Source organism: Topomyia yanbarensis, chromosome 1 (assembly GCF_030247195.1).
Source record: "Topomyia yanbarensis strain Yona2022 chromosome 1, ASM3024719v1, whole genome shotgun sequence".
NCBI lineage: Eukaryota > Metazoa > Arthropoda > Insecta > Diptera > Culicidae > Topomyia > Topomyia yanbarensis.
Window position 1 is genome coordinate 189,766,501 of NC_080670.1, and position 16,459 is coordinate 189,782,959.

Here is a 16,459-nt window from a genome sequence, read left to right on the forward strand (position 1 = left end):
AGTAGATAGTTAGATACGCACCTTAGTCGCCGAAGTGGTTGCACTATCACCAATTCGAGACAGCGCGCAATGGAGTTATTCCACAATAGTTATTGATGTGCTGCTTATTTCTGTGGACCAGTGCGGCAGAATTATAACAGAATTCCGACAGCATCATGAAATTTTTGACAGCTGACGAAATCTTGATAGATATATATGATGGTATATTGGTAGACTAGAGTATTTATGGTTTTATTTCTCGTACTCTGCTTGAGATTCAGTTTATCTTGGAGTGTACGTTGCAGTTATGGTTACGGTCGGCCGCAACTGTGACCTGGAACATAGTAAATAAAGCGAAGACTCAATGAAAAAAAATATTTTAGGCTTACAGGAGAAAAACCAGGATAATTCAAGCGTTTTCCTCGACATCCCAGTCAGTTTAAACCAGGACATGTCCTGGGAAACCAGGACGTATGGTTATTAACTCCATCTTCCCACCATTTCGCAAATTATTACAAATTCTTTAATAATAATCACAAACGTGAAATATTTGATAGAATTTTAGGTTGCGTGTAAATTGAACGAAACTCCGACAAGACTTTGGCTATCCCTTTCATAGGGTGCACCCTGTGATTGCGGTGCCAAACAGAGATGCCAGATTTGCAGACAAGTCTGCAAATTTGCAGACTTTTAATTTAAGCTGCAGATTTTTTCGATGACGCAGATATTTGCAGATTTTTTAGTTTGGTTGCAGATATTTGCAGATTTTTTAGTTTGGTTGCAGATATTTGCAGATTTTTGAATATAAAGGCTTTTGGTTACACTAGCTTTCCTGACATTTTTTGTTCTTCCCAGACTTTTAAAATTATTATTGCAGACATTTGAAAAAAGTACCTGGCATCTCTGGTGCCAAAGAACTGTCAGAGAAAAATTTCGCTGTGGCATCGATCGGTTTTTCTCCAAAAAGAAGTTTGTTGTTTAAAGTTTTCAGAAAATATTACAAATTTGTGTTCAGAAGTCGACGAAAAGTGTTGCAACCGATTCCCGGCGTACGATTCCGACAAACTAGTGACCAGGGGTTAAGAACGCTACTGCATTACGGCGTTTATTTTCGGTTTCATTTTTCGCTTTTCCCCCACTCGGCGAGAGAAGTGCAAAATATGTGCGATTCACTGCGACGGGCGTCGAAAATAAGATGTCTACACCTGTAAAGCGTAAAATTACACTCGAGCTCAATCCAAACAAGAAAGTGCTTCCAAAGGATCGTCCTAGCGTGTTCCAGCGTCTCGGTACGAAGAAGTTTCCGCTTCCGGTGTCATCCACGGGTGGAATCGTACCCGGAAAGCAGCACCAAGAGCAGGAATCGGTGAGTGTTTCCTGAACTGTTACCAAGTTGTTTTTTTATATCGAAAAATGACTTTTCCTTCCATCAGGGTATCAACAAGGAGGAAATTGTTAAACGTATTGTTGGCTGTGACGAGCCAGAACCGGTCCCAGCGCCGAAGATCGTCCCGGAGAGTGTATCAGCACACGCCCGGTTAATCGAAGCTCAACTAGCGGCCAAACTTGGAAAAGTTATAGTCAGTCGAGGTGAAACTATCGGCGGGGTTGCTCCTGTTCCGCCCCCAGGGCCCGTCTCGAGCAAGCACGAAACGGAACGCGGTGGTCATAGTACCTCAACAGCCAGCGACCGTGGAGGTGGTGGTGGTGGTGTTGGAAATAATAATTCCGCACCATCTGCCAGCGCAGGAGGAGGAGGTTGGGATCAATCCACACTGGAGAATGCTGATCAAGACATCCTAGAGCGCAAACGCAAGGAACTGCAGCACGAACTAAAACTGGAGATGGATGCCAGCGGAGGTGGAAGCAGCCACCATCACCATCATCGTCACATGTCATCGTCGACGATGAAACAAAAGTCCGCCAAAGAGACGTTGGTGGTCAAAAAGATCCGAAAAGTACCGGCACCTCGACGATCGTCTTCTAGCTCGGACAGTTCGAGCAGCAGCGGATCGGATTCGTCTGATTCCGACTCGAGCTCTAGTTCAAGCAGCTCTAGCCGCGATTCTCGAAGGGTAAAGAAACGGGTCATACGACAACGGCGGGATTCTAGCTCCAGCTCAGATGGAGGAAAGAAAGTTATTAAGAAGCATACGAAAAAAGTAGCTCCGGACGGAACGAAGCGCATTTTGACTAAAAAAGTTGGCACACATTTAACTACGAAGATACGAGTTAAAAAAGTAACAAGTCCCGGTGGTACAAGCCACCTACGTAAGGTGGCTCGTGAAGTATCTCCCAGCGGAAAAACACCCACAAAATATTTGGTGAAGAAAAGTGTGGCCGTGAAGAAGGACAAACACGCTGTCGTTGATGCTCGTGAACGGGTTCGCGAAAAGGAACGTGAGCTCGCTCTTCGAGAGAAGGAACGGGAAAGGGAGAAAGAACGATTGCGTCTTCGTGAGCGAGAAAGGGAACGAGAGCACGTAAAAAGTCGTTCACCTCGTACGCTTATTCGATCCCGTTCTCCGCGCTCGCGTATTTCTCCCGCAGCAGTTTCGTCGTCTTCTCGTGGCAGGGAGATGGCAAAGAAGTCACCTGAACCATTGCGGTATCGTGAGCCACCTGCAACCATCGTAAGACGCCCCGAGCGTTCGCCGGAACGCATCGACGATCGAAGAAGACACGAGTCATTAAAGGATCGCGAACGTCGGGAACGACAAGAGAGGGAACTCGCTAGAAATAAGGAACGTGAGGAAGCACTGGCCCGTTGTCAAGAACGACAACGTGAACGTGAGAGGTTAGCAGCCGCTGCAAAGGAGAAAGCCCGTCGACCGGTTGAAAAAGATGTTGGATTGTCGAAAAGTGATGGTGGATTGGAGAAACCTGATCGCCACCGCCCGGTGGAACGTTTGTTGCCTCGTCCGGCTGAACGGGCACGAGCTTTAGCGGCTGCTAGATCGCCTGGAAAAATTGATCACGATCGTAGTCGAACTCCAAATTCTCCCAGAAGTCGTGACAGAATTGTTCCCCGAGAACGCTCGTATGACCGTGGTACCGTCGAAAGAGGTGAGTGGATTTGTCTGAAAATATTTTAATGAAACTGGCTTTTTTCTTCTTTCTAACACTTAGGAGGATACATTGATCATCATGATCGACGCAGTCGTTCCCGTGAGAGGGAATATGTTACACCGATAGTTAGAGGTGCACGATCACGGGATAGTCCATTTGAGCGACATGTACCTCCACCGATTCCAGCGCGCGAAGTCCGAGAATATCGAGAACCTGAGCCGCGGGTATTTGTGGAGAAAGATCGTCGTGTCCATGACTACGCCAGAACCGATTATCCTGATGATCCTCCACCCCGTCGCGAGCATGAAAGGGAGTGGGAACGTGATCGAGAACGCGAACCTGATCGTGGTCCGCCGCAACGTAGTTTTGATAGGCGTGGTGATGACCATGGAAGGGACTGGGATCGGGACCATAGCCAGCCATCGCATAGTCACAGCCAGGAACCTTATCAAGGAACATCCAGAAGCTGGGACGATGCACATTGGAAAGAAAGCGACGGGTGGGCTAAAGAAAAAGAACGCGGTGAATGGAAGTATCAACAAGAGCGCCAGTGGGAGCATGAAGATCATCCAGCAGTTGGACCACCCCCGCATGCGCATAACCATGGCGGTGGAGCTCGTCGATGGCAACAGAGTCACCCGGAACAGAATCAAGGCTCTACTTGGCATGCAAAACCAAAAGAGGAGATGGACTATGTCCCACGCCATAAATTAGCCGGAAGGCTTGGCGAACCACCAGGCGGTGGGAACGATCGGGGAATGTTCCGGCGTCATCATCCTGGACATCAACCAATATTTAATCCTGGTCGCAAAAGTCACATAGGAATGGGTCCAAGCCGCTTCGGCGGGAATCAAGGCAAATATAGTATTAATCGCACTATTGGTGGTCAACATCAACACCAACCAACGGGATCTGAAAATTTGCATCAACATTCTGGTCCGCACACACAACAGCCACCACTAGGAAACGAAAGTCGAGAAAGTCCTGCTATCATCGGACAAACCGCTCCGCGGTCAGAAGTAGGAAAGTTTATCTCTAAAACATCTGAAAGCCCTTTCGGGCAACCCGCGCCATCCAGTAACAAGCTAACGGATAGCGTTGCACCGGCTGCTGCCGTTGCCGAGTGGGATGATGAATTGGACGTAGTTCCAGCTCCCGTTGTTCCAGCCGTTGCAGCGGATGGCGTTGCTTCGACTACTGCTGTAGTCGGTACCGGGGCTGCTTCTGTTGCTGCGGAAGGTGTCACAATGGTTGCGCCTGTTGTCGAAAAGGTTCCAGAAACGGCTGTTCCCGACTTGCCGGCACTGGACGAGGATAATCTCAGTGAAATCAGTGACGATTTGGATGATATTTTGACAAGAGAAGAGGTACGTAAATTGTTTGTTGTGCAAATGTGACACCATGCTATATTTCTCCTTAGGAGAGAACTATTTTTTCTCCACTAAGGCGAGAATTGCTCAAAACCACCTTTGCGCGTTAAGGGCAGAAAATCTATAACTAAATTAGTTGTGGAATTTGCGTTTGGCCTTCGTCTCATCAGAATCCGACGCCGGATTGTTGCTAGCTCCAAAAAGGAAAATACGATTTGTGTTTTTGAGCAAACCCCTAGAGCTGTGTCATGTCCTGCCAGAAAAGGAGTTCAATTTTAAGCTGGTGAGAACTAGTGATATCGAAACATTTGGTTTGGCTTAGCAATTTGACACGGCTGCTGGCTGGTTGCATCGACTGAGTTTATTCTGGTACCAGAATCAATGCACGCGAAACTCGAAAATCAAAGTCTAGAAAGGGTCAATATATCCCACTCCTAGCTTGCTTTTCTTCCTTCAGCAATTATTCAAATTTTTCCACAGATAGACGGATCGAGATGTATCTGAAATTGATCATGAAGGTGAGCATAGTGCAATTGGTAAGTCGATTGTCTTGTACGCATCTCACTTGTAGCTGTACTTATAACCTACATTAGATTAGATTAGACAGGGTTCGGATTAACAAATCTTTTGGACTAGCTGCGAATGTAATAATATTTATGATTATAATGCAATCACTACTCGTAGCTAAACTGCCAACGGCTGTGCAGCCAAATTCTGCAACTGCACTAAAGAAATTAACTGCCACGGATATATTATAGACTTGTCAATTCATGAGCATAATTGACCGTCCATGTGAAAGTGTGTACTTTCATTATTTTTAAAATACCATATATCTTTTTGTTTTGTTACCAGAGGTTGTTGTCGTTAGAGTCACACCTTTCTTTCTTCGGGTTTGAAAAATGTTGAACCATATGTAGAAGAGTTGGAAACCGAACCCAGGTGAGCTGCGTACAAGCCAATCTATTTACCAACTATGCTATGTCCACACCTAAATATCTTATTATTTCTTCTTCTATTATACAATGCATGAAACTAAAATATGAATTGCAGCGAATGCAGCAATTTTTTGACCAATGCGTTTCTTTTGTAGCTTCCTGCCATCCTCTGCAATGCATTAAGGTTTTCTTCGAAAACTCTTCAACGAACCAGCGCCAACAACCGCATTTTTGGTATTTCTTCATTGTCGTTTTCCAAGCCTTGTTCCCCCCGGGAATTATCAGGCGTTCCGACCCTCAGAAAATGTTTAAATGCAGAGGTGTTTTCCGCGTATTCTTCGAGAAATCGTTAGTTTTTGTTACGCGTTTAGTCTGCGCTTGAATCGCGATGTCGAGAATCAAGCTAATCTCTGGGACATAACCGGAGAGATGTAGAATACCCGTACTAGAGTGACAAGAAAAAATGACCACCGAAATGAAGCGACCCGTGCAGAGGGATGAGTGATCGAGGGGGTGAAAAAGATGCTCGATCGTTAACGGAGCCTGTGGGGTACCTGGGCAACCCCCACAGTAAGCGTCCCTTACCACGTTAATGCGGAGCTCTGCCGTGGCGGACATTTATTCTCGCACTACTCGTGGGTTCAAACATGGAGATAAACAAAAATAAACAAACAGAGGTGCCAAACCCCTTTTGCTAGAGGTGGTTCTGCGAGGTCTCCCCCCGTGGGGAGAGTAGTGGAGCGACGAGTACTGCATCTGATAGCACCAGTGACCCCCCCAGTAGTGGTAGGAAATAGCCCTACCAACGCACTGGACGGGCCACTATCCGCGATGCGCAAAGTGGTGGAGCAGCTCGATTCAATAATCGAGTTCACTAGCGCAAAGCAAAACATAAGCAAGGAGTTAAATCAGAGCCTCCTGGAGCTCCGGAAAACTGTTCGTATCGCAAGACAGAAACAGCAGGCTTATGCCAAGAGGATGGAATGTCGGGAGTAGTCCGACAGAGAAACCCAGACAGTGGCCTCCAAGAGGAAGGGAAGAGAGAAGGTCGATACAGGCACTCAGACAGTGGCCTTCACCTTCTATGGAGCAGCCAAGTCGCTCGGAGCGGCGGCCGAGTTCCCCTCGAAGGGAGAAGGCAAGGGCAAGCGTAAGAGGGCGCCGAACGCGAAGCGCCCTAGGAAGTCGCCAGGCGAGGGTGCAAAACCGACACCACACGGCGTGTAACCGTTAAGGCCAGACGCCGTTTGGTCGAGGTAAGCGAGGGCGAGAGTGACCTCGCTGAGCAGAGCGTTGGTACCAGCAACCCGGCGCGACCGGGGCAGAAGGGCGTTAACCCCTGGACGCTGGTCACCAGGAAGAAGCCAGCACCGACACCGGAGGTCGTTGATCCGACGTCCGGTTCCGGAGTTACGGGTTGAAGAGTGTGATCAGACAGCAAATTCCCATATAAACTGGTAACACCATGATGTGTAAATGATGTAATACATATTAAAATAAGTGCAACATTCATTACTTGGATTTGCAAGTCTAGATCATTTATGACCAATCAAAGTAGCGTTGGCTTCATTGGCCACCTATGACGGTTCTTGATGCCCCCAGGGAACTCACAAAGTTCCTAAGCTAATATCACGCCTATTTCGCAGCGAATTCTCTAGCGATTTTTACAAACTTGATTTCAAATGAAAGATACAGTAATATGCTTGATTGCCGCTGAATTTTATTTGGTTCTGACTCTTGGTTCCGGAGTTATAGGTTAGTAAGGTCGCAATGGAGTATCCCATATAAACCGTTACAGTCGTAATACCTCATAGGCTAAAAATCTATTGAAATTATTACAAAATTACTTCGACTCGCAAGTCTAGATCACTGTTAGCCAGTCAAATATTCTTTAAATATATTGTCAACTATCGACAATTCCAGAAGTTCCGGATTCCGGGCGTATTCCACAATTAAAGTCACCTTGTTTCTTAGGTGATGACTGAACTGATTTTCTCAAACCAAGTCTCAAATGGAATATATAATATGCAGTTGGATGTAGCATCGTCCCCTCCCCCTTACCCTTACACCTTCCTCCTTCATCACCCTCCTCTTCTGGACCACACTTACACCTGCATTCCCTTCATGCACCTCGCATACCGAAATAAGATGAAGGGTTTCTTAGGCATCCTCCATTCTCAAGCCACTAAACCCAACCCCCTCCACTTACCCATTCCCCCAACATTTCGAAATCTGATCACATGAATATAACATAGAACTCAGCCTGATAAAGTCAATTAAAGTTTAAAGTGATTCGGCGTCAACTTTCGTGGTAGTAGTGGGATACGTGCTACGTATAATAAGAATGTAATAGACATTTTCACAATTATATTGAACAATCCCAGCTAATTAAAAAGGTACTGGAAGGCGTGAAATATTTTTCAATAGTACTCAAGGAAGAGCAAGGAGTTAAAGAATGAAAGTTCGGAAATGCGTGGGATAGGGTCATATGAGCAAGCCTAGAGTTTTCCGGCGATTTAACTTCTTGTCTTCTGCAACGCAGGGGTAAGGATATTTTGGCATTAAATGCGAATCACTTGAGTCTGCGGCATGCCCAGGCAAGCGTAAAGTCACTTAATGACTTATGCTGCCAGAACCGGGAAACTCTTAGCTTGCTCATATTCCAAGCTTTTCTAAACTTTCTTCCTTCAACTCCTCGCTCTTCCTTGAGTACTATTTAAAAATATTTCACACCTTCTAGTCCCTTGCTAATTAAATATCGTTACAATATAAATATGTGAAAAGAAAAAAAAACCTGTTTTCTACCTTCGTTGACCACCCTGTACCCTGTTCCTGATACAGTTACTGATATTCCGTTGTTGAAATTAATCCCATTTGCGAATGCCTCCCATCCCATTTATTGTGTTTCTCTTGATCATATTTGCTCAAGTCAATACTCTGTCTTAGCAAAAATGCAAACTATATTCCTAGACGTTACAAATCTCTTTAATCGTGAGTATGGGCTACTGTTATGACGACATTGCGTTGACTGAGACGTGGCTCAACAACCAAGTATTTGGTTCAGCATTCAATGTCTACCACCCCTCAACAGCCATAAGATATTAAGTGGTGGCGTACTTATCGCTGTTCGTCATGGTATAAAAGCTCGAGTGATCAACGATGACCGGTGAGCAAGTGTGACTTTTGGTGAAGCGTGTTGATCGCAATTTGTTCCTGTTTCGCGTATTTTCCTCCAGTATAATTCGTGAGTCCAGCTTGTTCGATGTACATCTTTCCTTCGTTTCTTCATCGTCACCGCGACTGATGAATTAGTTATTCTGGGCGATTTCAACTTCAGTTGGCAAGTAATTGATCTCATCGATTGGATACCGAAAAATCTGCACTTATCAACAACGCCAGCTATTCTTACACTAGCGTCACTCTTCGGCAAATGAATAATGTAATTGACGAAAACGGATGTACAATGGTTCTGTGTTTTGTGCGCTCCCTATTGTTCCACTGATCCGTCTCCTTTGGTCCAGCATGTGCCTCATTATCTCAGAATCAAGATACCCTCTTATATAGACGATGATAAGATAGATGTGCGTCTGTACGATATATCTCTGCGTACAGGCAATCAGCTCATTAGAACGATCATCTACGGAATACGGAGCATTCAGTTGGAAACCTGGAGAATTCTTTTTCCAAGAGTTTACAATGGCTTTCGTGTTATGAGAATGCAAGTGACGAAAGCTATTCCTTTTTAGCTAAACTTTCAATACGAAGGAGAAAGCGTTACCAACTCTCAAGTTACGCTGTGCACATATGAAGGACAGACATCTACGTGTCAGTTGTATAAAATGGACATACAAACACGGATATACGATCATGGTTCGTAGGTCCAAAAAAAGAATCCAAGGCAGTTAATTAGAAAAACCTATACAACATCAATAGAGAGGACAACATGGACAAAAACAATAAATCAAGAGAAAGTAAACAAGGTGACCCCCAAGCAAGCGATGCAGGATCTACAACAAGAAAGAAGATCTTTATGCGAAGTAACAAAATGTGTACACAAGATCGGATGGACATATAATTGAATTCGATTTGTGTATTTCTATTTACACGTTGTAAATATTGAAAGATCCAAGACTCAGTTAAGCTAACATTTTAAGCTGTGTCAAATAAACGAACTTCATCTTGTGCTCGCTTGTAACTTAGGAAGGAACTTCGAAGACGTCGCGAACTCTACCGCCGTCGTTTTCAAAAACGCTGACTACAACAGTGTCATTAGTAAGTACACTGTTGTGTATAAACCATATGCCCCTGTTGTGTATGTCATATGACAAAACGAATCATTAGCGTCAATCAATATCCTCCCTGGCAAATAACCATCCTTAGACAATAAAAAAACTGCCAAACGAAAGGCATTAAAAAGTTTCATTATGAAACCATTACTTTCAACTCAACCGAATACAAACAGCAAAGCATGCACCCTTTTTTCAGACACCTACGAAGCATTAAACGCCAATTGAAGTCTGAGTCTAAGTCGTTCTGCATGGATATTAATGAGCAGCGAATGTTTTTTTTTTTTTTTGAGAGTTGCCCTACTGGAGCAGTAGAGCTAGGGTCTCGGAAGGGCTCCCCATCAGAATCACTCACTACAATTGCAGATGAGACGGGAAATGTTACTCACTAAAACATTGCTCAACCCCAATTGCATCGGGCCGTGATGAATGTGATATACATTGTGCATGTGCGGGCGTTTGGACTTCACGATCGTGTGTATCAGCGCGAAGACTCGAGCGTTTGTACGTTAACGTGTTCGATCGCGTTGGTATTTGTATGTCGCGGGTACGCTACTTCGCGTGGATAAATTCAACTTTATAATGGGGTGGCCATTCGCGTGTGTTCTTGAATGATCGCGCGAACCGTGAATCTGATGCTCAATTTTCAGGGTACGGTTCAGGTACTATAAGAGAGTTTCCCCATATCAGTAGAGTTCCCGGTTGGCCCAACTGCAGGGGGGAAGCTACTAGGACCGAAGGCGTGAAGCTACTAGGACTTCCAGAGGCAACCGATGCATGATCGTTCGAGCGGTAGGTTAATGCTTGAGACCGCGTTTGTAAATTTATAGGTGTTAAGCCGTTCACTTAATTCCCGGGGTGTTCGTGTATAATTATTTGTGAATGATTGCAATTATATGTTCGCGTTTCTGATCAGGTTTTTTTATCGCGAAGGCCACGAGCGCTTGTAGGTTTGGAATGAGAGAGAGATTGAGAGTGTATATTAGTGAGTATGCAGTTTATTGTGGTAGTGTTAGTATGAACCTAATTTAAAATACAGCAATAAAAAATACTATCTGAGTGAAGAAAAAAAGATGCAATGAGATTAAGTCGAGCTTTATAAATTGACCGTTGTTATTTTTGGTATACATGAGTACTGGAAAAGCAAACTAATAGAAGTGCAACAAAAACAGACCAATGAAGCAGAAGAGAGGAACACATGTAACATGCAATCAACCCACTCGAACTCGTCTAAAAATACCAGCAAATGATAATTATTTACCATTAACAATTTCATTCTAGTAGAATTTTATCGTGCTATGCTGACCGAGAATGGATGATTCCGTACGTCGATAAATTATTCGTACCTTAATTTATCCAATCAGATCTTCCCGAATAAATTGAATCAAATGCCCGAATTGAACGCCGGAAACGAATCCTAGGAAGGAATCCACGTCGACCCGCCAGTCGGCCACGCCAGTGCGCATATGCTAATCGTTGATCGTTAGTTTGGGCAGGTGTAGAGTATGAAAAAACACAAAGCATAAAAAAGGCCAATAAGCCTTCTCGGTATCCTCGAGGCACCACTATCGAGGCGTAATGCAAGAACCATCTTAAACCAATTGTCTGTCACAGGTTTTTTAAAACTAATGCTGAATGTCAATTTGAAAAATTTCAGAATGTCTTCAAACTATATCTCGCGACTGAAATATTTCCTTCCTGTTCTCAAAAAGGGAAAGAAATCGAACATCGATAATTATCGTGTAATCGTCGTGTTTGATTACCGCATCAAAACTATTCAAATTGATTATTTTCTTGCAGACGACCTACATGGTTTAATGCCTAAACGATCGACAAACTACTCTCACTCACAACGTAAGCACTAGGTGGATTCGCCGATAGATTGCAAATCGAAGGTTCCGACAAAATCACCCACGAGATCGGTAGTCAAGCTAGACAAACTCGGTAGTCACGGTCTTCTTCACTGTTCCTCCAAATCAGCATTAAGGACTGTTTATCTGCACTTTTACTCGCTTCATCCGGCATCGCACAAGGAAGCCATCTCGGCCCAATAATAATTCTCTGCTATTTCAATGATGTTCATATCAACCACATACTTCATACATTATAGATAAGACATCAAGGTAGCTAGAGTTCATCTTCCGGACAACAAACTGCTTTATAAAATCTCTTTATTGCGCGTTGGTTTTCTCGACGATATAATATTGTTCTGCTGTTTGGAATCCGTGCTACTAGAACGGAGTTGACAGAATCGAGTCTATCCAATACAGGTGCATACACTTTGCTCTTCGACATCTTCTTCGATGCCCTCAGCATCCGAAGATACTGCTCTTGAGTCCTATACGTCTCGGACTTACTGTCTGCTAGAGTGGATTGCTCCACAATTCTCGAGTTCTGCAGCTACTTTTTAGGAGAACCAGCTATTGTCGCCAGAGCTTTGTTATTGGACTTCAACGTATTTTGAACAATATAGCTAAAAAACAAGATAAAATTAAATCCAATTCAGAAGCTGTGAATTTTTAGGAATATTTTCCTAACGATAACGTGGAAAGAACCTTTTTAAAGACGAAATAAAAATATACCGGTCTAATGTTTGTCAATAATGAACGATCCTACCAAAATATTACAAAATTTTGAGATCGCGGAATTGCTGCACTGCACGGTGTACATGCTTCTGTAACTCAAACCGAGTTTCGCACAGCTTTTGCTTGGGCTAGATGTTTGAAACGAAAACAAACATTGATAGCAAGTTTAAGTTTGACCGTGATCTCCAATTCAGATGATTCTTTATACTTATCTCATTCGTGAGAATGCAATGCAGAATCTTTAACTACTTCGATCTCCAGAATAAATTGTATTTAGTACGGTGTTAAATTATTTACAAAAAAGAAGTATTATTACAAAACGTATTCGTGTTTGGGCTACACCAGAGTTTGAATCAAGCGTTACATATTCCGTCCTATCCTTTAACTGCCGTGATCCGCATAACAGTCCCATTTGCTATGGGTTTCCTATGCAGGTGGGACTGTTATGCGTATCACGGCAGTTAAGTTGATGCGGTTGAACAGAGCGGTAGAAACCATATTTGCACCATAACTAGTTGAAGCTAATATCCTAATTAAACACCCTGTATTGCTATTGCTATATATTTCGCTACACGCTGCTTGGATTAGGACGACGAACTGAACGATTCTACACCGCATACGGTTCCAATTGGTCCGTCGGATACTACCGCATCAGCAGCACCCTCCAGTACAGCGACGGCGGCTCTAAACACGTCATCTTCGATGATGATTCCATCGCAGGTCTTGCAGCACAACCCGCACCCGAATCAGTTTCAGCAGCAACCATCCCGCCCAATCCCAAGGCGTCCTTTTTTATCTAAAGCTCGATACAAATCGTATGACGGTTGTATCGGAGGTCCAGGGACGGGACACCCGCCTGATCTCTATGCCAATGTTGATGATGGTGATAAAGCGTCTTTTCCGATCGTATGTACTGCTCTTCCTTCCGTTCATAACTTGTTTTGACGTTGTACGATTGTTTGATTTTGATGTTCTTTTTTATTTGTTTGACATGTGTTCCTTTAGAGTTGCAACGATTTATCCAAAACTGTCCACTATAAAATTATTAAGGGCGCGAAAAGAACGACCGGTAACTTCAGAAAGTATTCTTTTCTTGCCTAAAATATTTTGGCTGGTTTATTTGTGGACTTAATCGTTTATTTCCGCCTGAATATCGATTACGAACCCTTATCAGGTTTTTGTGAATTTTTCCCAAAACGATGCATTTGCGCAGACGAATGTGTTTTTTACCAAAGAGACTGTATTTTTGAGAAAACGTTAACCTCCAAATTTTCCGTAATCAACCCTTCCTAAAAGAAAAGAAAATGTTATATCTATAATCAGTGTTGCGTTAAAAATGTCGTTCTATGTGTAGAGCTGTTTTGGTTCATTGCAAGTACAAATTTTATTTCCCACGCACGTAATTTTCCTTTCCATTCACGACCCTCTTTCGAACTACGCCAAATGATACAGCTTTTTCTCTTCGCAAAGGACGTGACGAGTCAACCGAACGAATCGGCAAATGACGATAAGCGTCCATCAACTGAACACGACCCTCTCCTCAGTCAAGGCACCAGTTCGGAGAAGCCCCTGGCGGGCGAATCACAACAGCACACCTCGGCCACCAACCGCCCGGAAGGGTCCGGCTGTTCAGCCGTATCCGATCAGGATCTGAAGGATGCCAAGGAAGCAGGCAAGCTGCACGCCAATAAGGAGCTGAAGGAGGAGATGGACCTAGACTTCGAGGAAATTTCAGATGGCGAATTAGAGGAAGAGAATAAGGTTAAAGGTAATTTATTTGAATTTGGTCTGAGTTGGTACAATTCTAACCCATTCTTCATATTCAACAGGTCTTGGGGACGCTCTGGGTGTCGATTGGGCTAGCTTAGCACATGAAACGCGTGCCAAACTGAAACCAGAACAAACTATTCCCGTATCGGCACGCAATCGTTGGAAAGCTCATCACATTCTGCTGGATATTGGAATTTCGGTGCGTCTTGCTGGGGAAGCATACGCACAGCGCGTTCTTACAGAATCCAAGGAGAAGCTACGTGAAGAGATAGAAGAGTTTAAAGCTGCTGCCGCTGCAGTCGAACAGCAAAAGGTTGCCGCTGTGAAGAAAGAGCAAGAAGAGCAACTTTTCAACGGAATAAAAATCAAAAAGGAAGTTCTGGATGAGGACGAACAAGAAGCGCAAAAAGAGCTGGAGCGAAAACAGTCGACCATCAAAAGTGAAGAACCAGCAAAAGCTAGTGAAACTAGCGAGCAGGAAGCGAATTTAGCCGGAATAGATAAAATTCTACATCCCGTAGCATCCGTTCATGTAGCCATGCGTGATCGAGCACAGGCCCGTCGCAATCTTATATTGCGATCTTCGGGACCGCACAGCCGTGCGTTGAGTGCTCGTCGGGATTTGGAAATCCGACGTCAGCTGTGCGGTTTCCCGCCACAGGAATGTAACGAGCGCATCACCGAACACCAGTCGGTTCCTACCAATCCGGAATTGCACGAGACCGTAATGAAACTGTTCCAATCCACGATGCAACCGAAGAAGATAGAAGTGCAGTAGTTATTTTACGAATATTGTCATGATTTTAGCTTGCGATCAATGATACAACAGTTCACTTTAACGCTAATAGTTTCTAGGATTAAGCTGTTTACCTATGCATATATATTATTGAATGTTTCCCCTAGGCATCGGCGGGCACTACATAGGCGTTAGGAAGAATGCAGTACCCTTTGCTTTGCACCAATTTAACCTACTGATAGCGTATCGTGTTTGCAGCAGTTGTCTTCTTCTTCTCCGTTGTGTATCGAAACCTGATGTGTAGATCATGAATAAAGTGATGAAAATTTTATCATCCAATAGGGATCCAAAAGCGTGGCGTTTTAATTCGAGTATCACCGTTCTTTAGTGCAGCAATGTACTTGCATTAGCCACTGTGAAAATGTGTTAAATTAGTCCTATATTTTATAACAATTTAATCGAACTAAGTTAATTGCCTGAATTAATACCTGGAAACATCATTTTTCTGTAAACCGTTGCCGGCCAGTAGCAGTTGGGATGATTAACACACACACATGGAGCAGCAGGGAATGGAGAACAGAAGTTCAGGTGCTTAACGACCCCCCCCCCCTGCGAACGAGTTGGAGAGTCTTGCTAGAATATGGTGGGGCAAGGCAATATTGGGCTCTGCTAGACGTCTAGAAAAAGTCATTTAAATCCGAAAGCAGCTCCGTCAAAGCGAGTCAGTGCCGCTTCCGCTTAGGTTTTATCCAAGATTTTAGCATAAAGCTATCTCACCCAACTGTGGTGCCAACCGGCACATTACGATCGATACCAGTAGGATCCTAATTACAGCATATTGGCGACAGAACACGGATGTTAATAAGGATTTCATCGAAATTTATCCAAGGACCGACAGCCACGCCATTCCACTACCCTAGGGTGACACTTCCCCGAACGGCGAGTGGGCTAATGTTACTGGCTGTCCCCCGTCCCAATAAAACTTTGGTAGGTCTTAAAGTATGTTCGAAACTCGGCACCTTAGCCGGTGGAAGTAGGCTCAGTTAAAGACGCCTGACTAGCGCCGATCTGGCTTTGAACGCGGTACCCCATGAAGGACCGCGTCAACCCTTGCATGCGACACCATTGGTCGGCGGAATTGCACTGTAACGCGAAGAGTGAGGACTGGCGAAAGAAAGTGGAAAATAAGGATCTTTTTGTGGAAGCACTTCCTGCTGACAGCCTCGCTCCAATTTCGAATGCCGATGAGCTGTCGGAAACATCAGCGAGGGCGTGTGACGTAACAATTCCGAGGAAAATGGAGCCGAGGAACCTCCGGTATTCGACGTATTTGTACTACGGAACGCTTAACAGCCAGAAGACGCGTTCAAAGAGCAAGATCTGAGGCAACAAGAGCAAAGTGTAAGAGGACATTCCGGGTGGCTAGGTCTGCTTTTAAACGCGAGATCGTGCTTAGTAAGTCCGTCTGCTATAAAAAGCTGTGCAGAGAAGTAGACGCTAACCCCTGAAGCAACCGCTTACCGTGTCGTGATGGTCAAGATCAAGGATCCAACGACGCCAGCTGAAATGTGCTCTGTCAAATTGAAAGTTATCATGGAGTCTTCCCGAAGGACGACCGAAGGATGCAGACGGTGGAAATGCTAGTGACAATCGAGTCTCTAACGACGAGTTCCTTATAAAGGCGAAAAAAATTAAAGCAAAAAACGCCCCCGGTCCGGACAGTATCCCC

The 16,459-nt window shown here is 44.3% G+C and overlaps 1 protein-coding gene across 2 annotated transcripts; it reads left to right on the forward strand.

The window, feature by feature from the left end:
- Nucleotides 1-912: 912 nt before the first annotated feature.
- LOC131684817 (fl(2)d-associated complex component-like) lies at nucleotides 913-15,082 on the forward strand. 2 transcript variants are annotated; one of them, XM_058968000.1, is made up of 6 exons: nucleotides 913-1,345; nucleotides 1,413-3,045; nucleotides 3,109-4,415; nucleotides 12,813-13,130; nucleotides 13,695-13,992; nucleotides 14,054-15,082. In XM_058968000.1, the coding sequence occupies exons 1-6, from the start codon at nucleotides 1,175-1,177 to the stop codon at nucleotides 14,770-14,772; spliced, it is 4,446 nt and encodes a 1,481-aa protein (XP_058823983.1). In that variant the 5' UTR covers nucleotides 913-1,174; the 3' UTR covers nucleotides 14,773-15,082. The 2 variants fall into 2 exon arrangements, with proteins under 2 accessions (XP_058823983.1, XP_058823994.1); XM_058968011.1 differs by lacking the exon at nucleotides 12,813-13,130.
- The last annotated feature ends 1,377 nt before the right edge of the window (nucleotides 15,083-16,459 follow it).

Bases quoted from the DNA above. Each gene is read 5' to 3' on its own strand.
- LOC131684817 (XM_058968000.1), top strand. From the start codon at position 1,175: ATGTCTACACCTGTAAAGCGTAAAATTACACTCGAGCTCAATCCAAAC. The intron at 13,131-13,694 runs GTATGTACTGCT...CTCTTCGCAAAG, and splicing joins ATAAAGCGTCTTTTCCGATC to GACGTGACGAGTCAACCGAA. The intron at 13,993-14,053 runs GTAATTTATTTG...CATATTCAACAG, and splicing joins GGAAGAGAATAAGGTTAAAG to GTCTTGGGGACGCTCTGGGT.